The following is a 13,761-nucleotide window of genomic DNA, read 5'->3' as shown; positions in this document are numbered from 1 at the left end:
TGTTCTTTGATTGAGAAGTCTTCCCCAATACCTCTCTACAGGACTGATAACTTTCTCTACCCTCTCATGGCATTCTATTTGGTATTTATTTCCTCTTCTTTCTCCCAGACTTTACTGCAAGATGCTTACAACAAGAACTTTTCCTTATTTACCCTGAATTCTAAAATATAAAATGGCCAAAGACATGATCTTTAGAATGAAGTGAAATCATTGTAAGATAAACACTTGTCATTAGAAATTCCTTAATTGAATAACAGGAACAGAGTACGATGTGTATATCCATGACATACAATAATGCCTATAATGCTCTTTAATAAAAAAGTAAGAAGGTAGAATTGGTTGGGGTTTTGCTCTGGTTGGTTGGTTGGTTGGTTGGTTAGTTGGTTTGGTTTCTAAGTAAGGACACAGTGATACCAAGTGATTAAACGATTTTTTTAATATCATTAAACAACTCACAAAGTAGAATAGTCAGAACTTAATGTCCCTTGATTCCTGGTAAACCACAGTGTTTTTACTTATTTATTTTGCAGAGTATAATTCATTCTCAGTAAGCCAAAAGACTATTTCCATCCTCTGCAAATTTCCTTAAAATAATGGAAAAGAAATTAAGAGATCCTACCTCCATTAGCAGAACCAAATCCTAAAAGAAGGTAATGTGGTATAAAGGGAAGAGCTCTGCTCTTGGAGTCAAGGCAGCCTTCAAAATTCAGCTCTATCAGGCATGTCACCACGAGCACTGTTAATTGAGGCCACCTCCCTGGCTCTTCATTTCCTAAACTATAAAATGGATGGAAGAATCTCCTGCACCCTCCCCCGCCAATGTTTCCTGTGAAGTTAATGACAATGTGTGTAAAATTTAGCTGCGCATCTGGCACAGAGTCAACAATTTGTTGACTTTGAAATACAAAGCAATATTCAAAGATGTGTGTGTGTGTGTGTGTGTGTGCCCCTTTTTGGGAATGCATTGCTATCATTTTGTGTGGTCTGTGTAGTAAATAATTTTGATATGGTAATATTTTTAAAATCTGCCATATTAAATGTGGTGCCATTTTTACTACCTCCCTAACTTGAAATCACAAGTTCCAAATATTTATTTCTACTCTAAAGGCAGTTTTAACAGTTCAACTTTCTAACACGCTGCCAGTGCAACACATCAAGAGAAAAATGTGTGATGAGATGAAGTTTGCTTTTGGAATTCTTGCAAAGGAGAACTTCCTCGGGTTTAGTATTGGTCGTGTTTAATACTATAACAAACAAAAATGGGAATATTGAGTTTTATGCTTACATTACAGTGATTTTCTTCCTCAAGAAAACATCTTGGAGGAGGGGGGAGTAAAGATATTCCCTATCTAGAAAGCAAAGAAATCGATTACTGAGTGTTTCTTTAGCATTTAGCTAAACCTGTGACCCCTTGGATCTTAATCTTCTTTCTAAATTGTTCATATGCTTGTAGAGTCCAAGAGGAGTATATCTGGTAAAAATAAAATGGATCTTGGGAACTGAAGAACTAGTTGAAGTCACAGTTATGCTAAGTATCAGCTTTGTGACTTTGGGTGATTCACTTAATCACTTTGATCTTAATTTTCTAATCCAAAAAGGAGAGTTACAGCCTGATTACTCCATGGTTTGTGTGTGAGAATCAAAGGACATCGAATATGCAAAATGCAAAGTGCCTTCTCAGCAGAGAGCTTTATTATTACCACTTTAACTTCCACATTATAATTACATTATCACTATTATAACTATCCAAGCTTTAACTCCTTAAAAGAAAGTAAATACCGTTTTTTGATTATTTGCTTTTATCACCACCTGAGATGAAACTGTGGCTCCCATCTTCCTGAGTGAAGAAGGAAATCACAGTACTGCTACCAGAAGGACTATGTTCTCAAGTCAGAATTGTGTGCCTTTAAGTCCAGTTTATACCACATGGAACTAAAGGTCTTATGTTGCTATGGTTCCTTAAGAGAAAGGTCCACACGGAAGGTCCCAGAACAAGACAAAAATCATACTAATATCATAGGTATGTACAGTGCTTTAGGGTTTTCAGGTGATTTTTCCTTTGTCCTCACATTGATCTTGATTCCAGTAAGATGAGTACCTGATGCACAGCAGGAGCCTCATGAACCACCAACAAGTCTGCCGCCATCTACAGTGCTGTAAGAGGCAATACCTTTCTGCAGGAGAGGATGTGCAATGATCCCTTTTTACCCCTAGTAGTCCAGAGCCAGTAGCCCCTTTTATTTTTGTCAACAATGCTTCCTTTTTGTTCCTCTCCCTCCAACTAGGAAGCACATCACTGACACAGACACAATATACCTTTTCATAGAGAAGGCAAATGAATATGTGCCAGATGGGCTGAGGGGATTACAACATGTTTCCTGCTCCCATGGTGACTCAATGGGGCTGGTATGAGAACTCATCTCATTCAAGAAGTCAGCTTCCCCGGCAGAATTATGAGTCACAGTTCCTGGGTAGAAAGCTCACTTTCCAACAGCATTTGGGGTGGGTTGAGGGGGTTCCTTGGATGGATTACAGAAAAGGTCATTCAGAAAAGCAACACGACTAGAACTGCTGGGGAGGCACCAGCATCCACTGGCTTCTGAGACTTCACTGATCTCTCTGCAAAAGTAACACAGTCACCTCTCCCTTTTCCTTCAAGGTGAGGACCACACTGATGGATTGCTGGTATGAATCTCAGCAAGTTCTATTACAAAACTGTCCATTTTGGCAAAAAGGGATGCAAAGGGACATTTTTTCATCCATTTAATATATAGCTATGGAGTGCCTACTACATGTCTATGCGTCAATCATTCTTTCAAGTGTTTATTAACAAACAAAAAGGACAAGTCCCTATCCTCAGGTAACTTAAAAGCAGAGAAATAGAGAGAGGAGGAGGAAGGGAAAGAGAGAGAGAAAGAAAGAATGGAGAAAGCACAAGGAGTCGGGGGAGGAAAAAGAGGAAGAAGGAGGAGGAAGGAAGGAGAAAAAAGGAAGAGGAGAGAAGAGAAAGAGTTACTATGTCGAGAAATGATGAGTGTTATCAACAAACTAAAGCAGTACAAAGGAATAGAGAGGGACTGGCAGGGCTATTTTAGTTAAGATGGTTAGGGAAGCCCTCTATAAGCAGATAATATTCAAGCATAGAACTAAACCAAATAAGAACTAATTATAATCAGGGGTTATATTCAACATGTTTAAAAATCAGGACATCATGGCACTGACCAGTCAAATGGGACACTCAGTCAGCCAAGACAGATGTTGGCCTAAACAAGCAGTAGAGCTGTTTACTAGTGTATCTCAGCTGAATATCAGCCCTGGTTACGATACAAGCTTTCCTCTCTGAAGCCCCCAAGGGCCAACAAGGTGGAAAGTTATCTGTACTTCTCTCAGCTTTGAGCGGTACTCTCTCCTAGTTCTACCCCTCCTTTTGTGCTATTTTTGGCTTCCAAGAAAATGCTTTAAGTGGCATAGAAAAACTAAAACACACCCAGATAAGATATCAGGATGGTAAGGGCTCAAATCCACGCCATGTGAAGAATACCTGAAGACATCTATTGAAGAACACTCATCAAGGTTATATGATCACTATTCTAACATTTCTGAAGGCCTCTCACACAGAAGAGGAATTAAAGCAATGAGATTCAAAGTACTGCCAAGGTCTTCAGGAAAATTATACATGAGAAGCTTTTTTAAACGAAGATATCTAGGTTTCCTGAATTAAAATTAAGAGAACCATCAGATTAGGTGTATTCTATTTAAATAAAGAATCTGAACCAAAGAAATGTATGGTATGACAGAGACAAATTTCAGGAATATGTACTAAAAGTTTCTAAGAATCTGATCAGTCCAAAGACATAACGGATTGCACTCGATGGTCGCTTGTTAGAGTTACCATCAAATGATTCAGAGCAGTAATTCTGGAGATGAGAGGAGACCTGAACAGACGAACTTTCAAATCCCTTGTAATTCTGATTTCATATGATCAGGTTCATGATGACTGAGTTCGGTTATTCAAACTCAGTAAAGGTTTTGGCTGGCTCCTCTTATGAAGTAAAATCCAAAGAAAGAGTGAACTTAATGACAGGTACTTTCTTTCCTAGGTAGAGGGAGTAAGACAGAAACCTATCATGATTTATTTGCTCTTACAAGGTCTTAATGGAGTGTTATCACTGGCTGTCTACCACTGGCTCAAATTTGGAAAACAGAGTCAGTCTACCATCACTGTCATTTCTTTTCCCATACCACCTGAGGTAAGGGAAAGAAGGAGGGCTCTAGTTGGCTTGGATGTGAAAGTGAGGGAAAATTCCTATATTTATACACACCAGACCACTGCCTCAAGTGTACTGTGTCCCACAAAGACCAGAGATATCAGTGGCTCATCCCATCACCAAAATTCTATGATTCTCTCATATGTGTGATTCTGTGCTACCACAGAAGACAGTGGAAATAGACAACATTATGTTTTCTTAACTAATTTTCAGAAAGAGTTGACACATTACCCTATTCATGACTTGCATTTTAATAGACTGTCAAAAGCCATTCACTTACCTGAGGCATGACTTTGCAGGATCCCATAAAAGTAGAGACTCATTACACACCACAGAAGTCCCATCCTGTCAACATAAGTACAAAGGTAAGGGAGGTTACTTATTACTCTCAATTCCTTAAATAATAATTAGTGCATATGCATGCTGACCATAGAGTAGGAACTGTTCTAAGAGTTTTACAATATTAACAAATCTAATTGCCAGGACCAACCAATGCGATAGGCGTTTTTTTTAAACACCCACATTACAGTTAAGAAAACTGAGACAAGTTTAAATAACATAACCAAGATCTTTTGGCTAGAAACTAGTAATGATCAAACTCCAGCAATCTGACTCCAGAAATGTCTTTTAATCATTGAATATAACTGTCTGCTTTAAAAGTCCTCTGGACTTTTTTTACCAGGAGTCACATTTCTCACAAATAAATTTGATCTTGTTACCCTTCTTTGAATTCCCTTAGTCTATGCACAATTGGAAATATTTTATGATCCAGGCACTTTTTCTTCTTAGTGATGCACAGAAAGTCTAGAAATCCTCGATTCAGACTTGGTCTGCAGTCTGCCACACTCTGAATTTATAGTAAGAGGAAATACATAAACCTCATGCCCTGCTGTGCCTGCTCTCCTCTTCTCACTGGAAGAGACAAATGATGAGGCTGGAGTCCAATTTCTATGATCTTTAGCCTTTCTGTTGACAACTAGCTGAGACAGCCAACTAGCAAGAACCATGCCCTTACATTTAGTTGTGTGATCTTTAATAAAGAAGGCCTGGAGATTTATCAACTCTGTGAAATATTTCTTTCCCTACTACCCTAGACATATCTGGCCCCTGATAAAACCTCTGTAGGGTTACAAATACTGAAAGATGGATATTTCTGAGAAATTCCATATTCAAGACTTCTGCTTTCTGTTTTGAACACAACAGCCATAAAAGGGTGCTTATGGACATCTTGGTCACTTGTCCAGATCATATTTCTAGTAAATGAAAGAGATGAGATTTATACCCACATCTGGCTAACTACAGGTATATTATCCCAAATATTAGCCCATGCCACAAGTTCTACAACCACAGGGAACGACCATTTCAAAAAGATGAAAGAGGCATTTGAAAAATAGGGTGAGAATATCATAGCATTTAAAAGGGGACACTTTTAAGAGTGCTACACTGAAACAAAAGGTATAAACTGGTACTGTCTGAGCAATCCAGACTGTGATCACTTTACAGGACAATGCGAGTTTCCGATGCCTGTCACCTCTCTTGACCACACACTAACAAAAATCTCTACTTCATATTGTGTTTCCTTCTTTAGCATGATTGTACACAAATTCCTGGTGAGTCTACTATATCTTAAACAATCATTTTACCTCAGATTAAATTTCTTTTTCTTACGATCATCACTCCCTTCCGATTCCTATGCCATTACCTTAGGGAACTCTTCTCTCCTCCAATCATTCATTTATTCAATAAAACACGTAGCGAACACTTTCTGTTTACAAGTCACTATGATATAATTGCAGGGGCCTCTGGAGAGCAAGAGGTAGGGCTTCTTCTAAAGGCAATTCTCCCGAGCAGAGGAGATAAACCACATGCGAACCACTTCAACATCATCAACCATGAACAATCACACGCAGGGGTACTGTAGGATATGCAAACATTTATCAGACAGAAGCACTAGGCAGAGTCTAGCAGACTTAAAATGTGTACAAAAAACCCCTACAATACAAAGTAAACAGTGATAAAAAGAGAGAGGAACAGATAAGTGTTAGTGAAGATTAGCAAAAGAAAGAGATTACTCCAGCCAAGGCAATCAAAGAAGACTAAACATAAAAGGTAGAGTTTAACTGAGCAAGAACTGGTCTGGAAATTTAGAATTGAGGGAGAAAGAAAGTGTAGGGCAAAGAGACTCAGTGGAGAATAATACTCAAAGATAGGGAAAGCATGAAACATACATAGGAACAGTTTATAAATAATTCAGTTTGGTCCAGCGCAGGGTATTAGGAAAAGAACTATAGGAGATTTTGTTGGAAAGTATGAAGTATTAGGATCAGAATACGGCAAGGCTTTGAATAGCAGGCTAAGGAATTGGGGTTTAATTTAAATAGCAAATAGGGAAACACTGAAGGATTCCGATTAGAGGACTGATATGATCATCAAGTTGTGCCTTATGGAGATCATTGCTCCAGGCATGTATTGGATGGATTGCCACTAAATTCTGTCTTGAAATCATTTTGGCTCCGGAGTCTGTCATCACAATAATTGTTATCCTCCTAGCTTTGTGTCATCCCTAAATTTGATCAGCATGCCACCTAGGTCCACATCCAAGTCATTAATAAAAGTAATTAATAATTCTGCATGAATCCTTGTCAACGGAGAGCAACTAGATATTTTACTGCAGATTCAGGGCACAGTAATTTCAGCCCCAAATATTCAGCTAAGCTAAAGCACTCTAGCCTCCCAAATTGCTTTTGGCTGTTAAAAAAAAAAAAAAGCAAAAACCTCACACCTCTAGATTTTCCCAATTTGCCTGTTTATAAGCCGCTGCTGCTGAATCTCTAAAGTAACACTTAGAAGATGTTCTAATTAGTGTGATTGAGGGCCTTAATTGATATTCCCATGAGTAACTGGATTCTGTAGGAGGCAGCAAAGAGTCAGGTCATCCAGGTAAGGCTAATATAAAGATAACCCGTGTGCAAACACGAATCCAGGGCCAGTCCTGCCTGTGATGAATTAGAATAAAGCAGACTAAAAAGAAAATGAATATGCAGGCTGATTTTGACAGACTAAAGGTACCAAGGTTAGTGGGAGGCGATTGGCTGGTCTAAAACCTCTTGGAGAAAAGTGGTTCATTTAACATCGTCTTGCATCCTGCCTCAGAATTTTATTATTGTGACTAGTAACACACTTCTGGTTCTTGTTTTTTTGGAGGGGAAGGGGCTGGGTATTTTCAGAGAAGGAGACGCTCAAAGGAACCTGCCTAATAATGCACGGTTTCTCACGGTCTGAATTACAACTTAGCTTTAAATTATTGTGATGGGGTTTAGGAGACTCTACCCTTGCTTCAGATGATTGGAACCCACACATAATAAATTTCCAGTCAGCTTTTCCCACATTATCCATTTTACTTGCTATATGATCATTTTCATACTTCCCCTTTTAGGTATTAGTAGTTCTTTCATATTTCATAGCTGTTTCCCAGTATAACAACTTAGATGCTTATATCTTCTAGCAAAATGTTTCAAATACGGACTTAGTTCTAAGTAATCAACAAAAATGGTAATGATGATTGTTAATATGTGCTTAACATCTACCCCTGCATATAAACCCTTCCCTTGTCTGCATTCTGTAGGCTTAATAAGCTTCAGTATCTCTTTAGCTCTGAGCCAGCCCTGACTACTGGATTCTCTCACTGGGCCAGCAGGTGAGAGGCTGAAACTAGATTTGCTGCCCCAAAGCTGGTGTTATCTCTGAATTACCATTGGTTCAGCCTTCCTTCTGAACAGCGGCATTTTACCAGGCCACAGGACTAGATTTCTCCCTCATTCCCCTGATTCCACATACAGCTCCACACTCAGATAACAGCCACTCTTGGAAGCCCACCAGCCTGGGCTGGTGGGCCTTGGACCGTCAACCTGGTGTTCATCAGCACTCTTTACCAGGAGCCTGCATTTTGTCCCTCTGTAAGGTTTTGCTCCAAGCTGGAAAATCCTCTGGTAACCATGAAGCTGCTATTAACTGCTTTATTCCTGGTTGATGAGACAATCTTTGCTATGACCTGCCCAGTGAAGACTTGGCCATTAACACCAAGGCACAAACACTAGACGATCATCCCTATGCCAGGTCAGCCTTGCAGCCAAATCACTTCCTTGAGTCCTAACCCCATCCAGATCCTTCCTTTTCCCTTCTCTAACTTACTGATAAAGTTTGAGCAGGTCTTGCATCTATGCCCACCTAAGATATGACAGACAAGCCTTTGAAAGACATAGGACAAGTTAATTATCCCATTTTACAGAAAAGGAGATAGCATTTATTATGAAATCAGAGTTATTTTCCCCATCAATCTTTTACGTAATTTACAGTCTTTTGAACCATAAGAGGATGGTTGTGCAGAATATTTCAGAAACTAATATTTATTAGTAAACAAAAATTTCAGTAAAGTGACATGGAAGGCTCTGATTCTGGGTAAAATGAAGTAAGCACACTCTACCCTGTCTTTCTCAATGAATGCAGCTATAAACGTAGGCAGAACGCATGCAGCAACTATTTGAAGACTCTAAAAAGTAAATAATAGAACACTATTTCCAAGTATACATAGGATATTCACCAGGATAGGCCGTATCCTGCACCACAAATCAAACCTTAACAAATTTAACATAATTGAAAGCATATCCTCCAATCATAGAATTCAATCAGAAATCAATGGAAGACAAATAGTAGGAAAATTTCCAACACATAGAAATTAAGGAATGTAATTCCAAATAATCCATGGGTCAAAGAGGAAATCTCAAGGGAAATTAGAAAATATTTTGAGGTGAACAAAAATGAAAATATAAAATACCAAAATGTGTTAAAGCAGTTAAAGCAGTGCTTAGAGGACAACTGGTAGCATTAAAGGCTTACATTAGAAGAGAAGAAAGATCTCAACTCAACAACCTAATCTTTCATTTTAAGAATCTAGAAAAAGAAGAGAAAAATAAACCAAGCAGTAAAATCAAGGAAATAACGAAGAGTCGTGATCAAAGAATTCAGAAAAATAAAAAGTACAGAAAAAAATAATGAAATCAAATTTGATTCTTTGAAAAGAACAACAAAATTGCTAAACCTCTAGCCAGGTGAACCAAGAAGAGAAAAAAAGACACAAATCACTAATATCAGAAATAAAAGAGGGTACATCACTACTGATCACGCAGGGATTAAAATGGTAATAAGGCAATACTAAAAACTCTAAGCACATAAATTCCACAATTTAGATGAAATGTACTGATATCTTGAAAACCAAACTACCAAAGCTCACCCAAAATGAAAGAGACAATCTGAATAGTCCTATAATTACTAAAAGATATTGAATTTGCAGTTAGAAACCTTCCAAAGAAAGAAATTTCCAAGCTTTGGTTTCACTGGTGAATCCTATCAAACATTTAAGAATAAACAATATCAATTCTACATAATCCTTTCCAGAAAATAGAAGAGAACAAAAGAGTTACCAATTCATTTTATGACACAACATTGATTCCCAAACCTGCCACAGACAGCACAAGAAAACAAATCTATAGATATCCCACAACCAAGCAGAGTTTATCCCAGGAATGCAAGACTGGTTTCAGTATTTGAAAAGTCTAATGAAGAAAAACCACATAGTCATATCAAATGATGCAGGAAGAGCATCTGACAGAATTCATCATCCATTCATGATAAAAATTCTCAGCAAACTAGGAATAGAAGGGAACTTCCTCTAACCGATAAAAAGCATCTACAAAAAAACTACAGCTAACATTACATCTTATGTTGAAAGACTGAACACTTTTTCACTAAATCAGAAGCAAGGCAACGATATTCATTCTTAGTACTATTCAACATCACAACGGAAGTCCTAACTGGTGCCGTAAGGCTATTCGCAGATGACATAATTTCCAACATAGAAAGTCCAATGGAATCTATTAAAAAAAAACAGAACTAAATAAGTAAGGTCAACAGAAAAAAATTAAACATAATACTATATACTAGTAATGAACAATGGGAAACAAAAATGTCTAAAAGGATTGGTTATAATAACTAAAAAAATGAGATGTCTAATTAAACATGTATAAGATCTGTATGCTGAAATTTACAAAATATTAATAAAAGAAACCAAAGAAGACCTAAATAAACGGAAATATGCAGTTGGAAGAATGGTCCTAGGCCCTAAATCTCTGGAACCTGTTATGTTACCCTACTTAGCAAAAGGAATTTTACAAATATGATTAAGATTATAGACTTTAAAATAGGGAGATTATACTGGATTATCCAGATGGGCTCAATCTAATAATATGAGTCCTTAAAAACAGAGGACTTTCTCTGGTTAAAGTCAAAGAAATGCAGCAGAAGGATAAGCCAAAGAAATTGGAAGGCAGAAAAAAACTCGATAGGCCTTTGATGTTTAAAGATAAATGTAGCAACATGTCAAGAAATGCAGGCTGCCTTAAAGAGCTGAGAGAGACTCCCCGCTGACAGCCAGTAAGGAAATGAGAACCTCAGGCCCACAACCACAGGAAGTGAAATTCTGCCAACAACCCTGGAAGTGTGTTCTTCCCCAAAGCCTCTAGAAACGAATGCAGGCTTGCTGACTCTTCGATTTTAGCCTTGTAAGACTCCAAACAGAGAATCAGCTAAGCCACACTGAACCTGGAATTCTGACTCACAGAAACTGTGACATAACAAACAAATGTTGTTTTAAGACTTAGTTTCTAGTAATTTATTGCAGTGGTAATAGAAAACAATACAAAAGACATATCCTATTCGTGGATCAAAAGATTCCACATAGAAAAGATGTCAACCTCCCCCAAATTAATTAACAAATGTAATGAAATTCCAATCACAAATCCAAGGTTTGTTTATAGATACCGACCAGCTGATTCTAAAATTTACATGGCAAGAGAAACGCCTTAAATACTGAAAACCATTTTTTTTTTTAAAGATTGGCACTTGGGCTAACAACTGTTGCCAATCTTCCTTTTTTTTTTTTTTTTTTAAGAATTGGCACCTGGGCTAACAACTGTTGCCAATCGTTTTTTTTTTTTTTCTGCTTTATCTCCCTAAACCCCCTCCTTGTACACAGTTGTATATCTTAGTTGCAGGTCCTTCTAGTTGTGGGATGTGGAATGCCACCTCAACGTGGCCTGACAAGTGATGCCATGTCCGCACCCAGGATCCAAACCCTGGGCCGCCGCAGCGGAGCACCCGAACTTAACCACTTGGCCACGGAGCCGGCCCCTGAAAACCATTTTCAAAAAGAAGAATAAGGTTATAGGAATCACGCTACAAACAATCCAATTTTTAAATGTCAAAAGTCTTAAAGAGACACTTTGCCAAAAAGGATATTGAGAAGGCAAAACGATGTTCAACATAATTAGCCATAAGTGAAATAAAAATTAAAACCACAAAATTAGATACTACTATACATCTTTCAGAATAACTAAAGTAAGAAACACTGACAACAGCAAGTGCTGAAGAGAATACAGGGCAAATGGAACTCTCCTGCTGGGACTACAAATTGGTACAGCCTCTGGAAAACAATTTGCCAGTTTCTTATAAGTTAAACTTACCATAGGATCTAGCAATCCCCCTCCTAGGTATTTACCCAAGAGAAATGGAAACTTACATTCACACAAAAACCTGTACATGAATGTTTACAGCAGCTCTATTATTAATTGCCAAAAACTAGAAACAACTCAAATATCCTTGAACAGGCAAATGGATAAACAAACGCTGGTACATCCAAAAAAGAGACTATTTTTCAGCAATACAAAACAAGGAGCTATTGGCAACAATTTGCATGAATCTCAAAGGTATCATGCTAAGTGACAAAAGCCAGTCTCAACAGGTTACCGACTATCCAACTCCATTTAATTGACATCCCTGAAAGGACAGTGAACAGACCAGGGGCTAGAGGTAATAGGAGGGAGCGACTGTAAAGGCACAGCACAAGAGAGTCATTTGGGAGAGAGAACAGTTCTGTATCCTGATTGGGGCCGTGATAAAATGAGTCTATACATCAGTTTTTATTCATAGAGCTGTACTTCAAAAAAAGTCAATTTTATTGTATGTTAATTAGAAATGTATTTTTTAAAGTGGCATGATTTTTCTTTTTTAAGAGCTCCACAAATGATTTGTGAACCCTTTTAGACAGTTTAAACAAATGAAAGCCGTTTTAACCTAAATATGGTTTCTATTTTCAAAATTTACTTTGAAAATAACACAGCCCTGTCGTTAAGTACGGAATGTTCCAGGAAAGTCTAGCCGTAGAGGTACATAGAGAGATCAATGAACTGTCCCAGCTTTCAGCATATCAAGCCAGTGTTGCTAATCTCGATACAACAGCAGAGTCAAAGTTCACACTAGAAAACATTAGCACACTCCTCTTAGATATAGCCTTCCCCTTTCTTACCAAATAGCTTCAAAGTGTTTGGAACTCTGAGAGGACATTTATAATATAATATAAGAGAGAACTAGAACCAGGTTTTCAGTGAGATAAGGTGAAAGAGAATCTTAAAAAGAGCACTGAACTTGGAGTTCTAAGTGTGACTGTTTGAGAGACAGCCTGAGAGAAGAGGAGAGGAATATTCGCAGCAACCACTCAGATAGTGTTATAACCTGGTCACTGTCTTGATGACTAATTTAAGATTGACATGCTAGGCATCCATGGGCACTTCTTCAGAGGACGAGAAGAGAGTTCCATTGTACCGTTTCCCTAGTGGGTGAAGAATTTGTTGATTAAGTATTCTGTATTTAGAGACACTGAGGCAGGAGTTATGCATGGGGTGATAGAAACTAATAGCTACCTCATCAGTTTGTTGGGAAAAGTCTACTTGATAATACCTGTAGAGTGATTAGCACTGTGCTGGAACATAAATGGCTCTCAGAAAGTGCCGGTTATCATTAGCTCTTATTAAATGAGATGAAATATGTGAAGCACTTCAGAAACCAAGGAACAGGAGATGAACATGAGTTACCATTAATATTATTTACAAAAAAGAGCTCAAGTGACTTAGTTCAAGTTGAACGTCGACCATTGGACAAAACTTGCCATGTTCTACTCTTTCTGGGTACTAGGTCCAAGATCCGTGCTATTTCCCCAAATATTTCAGAGAAGATAGTTGCAGTTCTAAGTCCAGCCTCTGTAACTTACAGAAAAGCCAAGACTGTTACAAGATGCTCTATGATGAAACCTGAGCTTGGAGAAACCATGGGCCAGGATTCTCTAGTCCTGGAATCCCTCATGTCTTAATGAAAGTAAAAACCTCTGCCCTGACCATCTCATAGCGTTGTGGTAGAGGATCAAATGACGTCACATGCGGAAAGAGACTTCTAATTATAAAGTGCTATACTAACATAATGTGATATGACATTGGCTTTTATTATGAAATAAGCTGGACTTTTTTATTTGGTTTAAATTTGAAAGAATCCAAAGGGATGGAGATCTCAAAGCCAAAAAGGAAATATGTTCTAAATTGCTTAATTC

General features: G+C 38.0%; 1 protein-coding gene across 9 annotated transcripts in view; it reads right to left on the bottom strand.

Annotated features, from left to right (window-relative positions):
* IL1RAP (interleukin 1 receptor accessory protein) overlaps positions 1–13,761 on the bottom strand; it is a 131,189-nt gene that overhangs the window by 85,425 nt on the left and 32,003 nt on the right. For all 9 annotated transcript variants that reach the window (XR_011428791.1, XR_011428790.1, XM_014732811.3 and 6 more), the window contains exon 2: positions 4,549–4,613. Coding sequence is in view for 7 of the 9 variants with exons in the window: in XM_070242689.1 (XP_070098790.1) it covers positions 4,549–4,613 (65 nt within the window). In the remaining 2 variants the exon portion in view is untranslated. The remainder of the gene's footprint in view (positions 1–4,548; positions 4,614–13,761) is intronic.

Source organism: Equus caballus, chromosome 19, assembly GCF_041296265.1.
Source record: "Equus caballus isolate H_3958 breed thoroughbred chromosome 19, TB-T2T, whole genome shotgun sequence".
NCBI classification, from domain to species: domain Eukaryota; kingdom Metazoa; phylum Chordata; class Mammalia; order Perissodactyla; family Equidae; genus Equus; species Equus caballus.
This window is presented reverse-complemented; position numbering and strand designations above follow the sequence as displayed.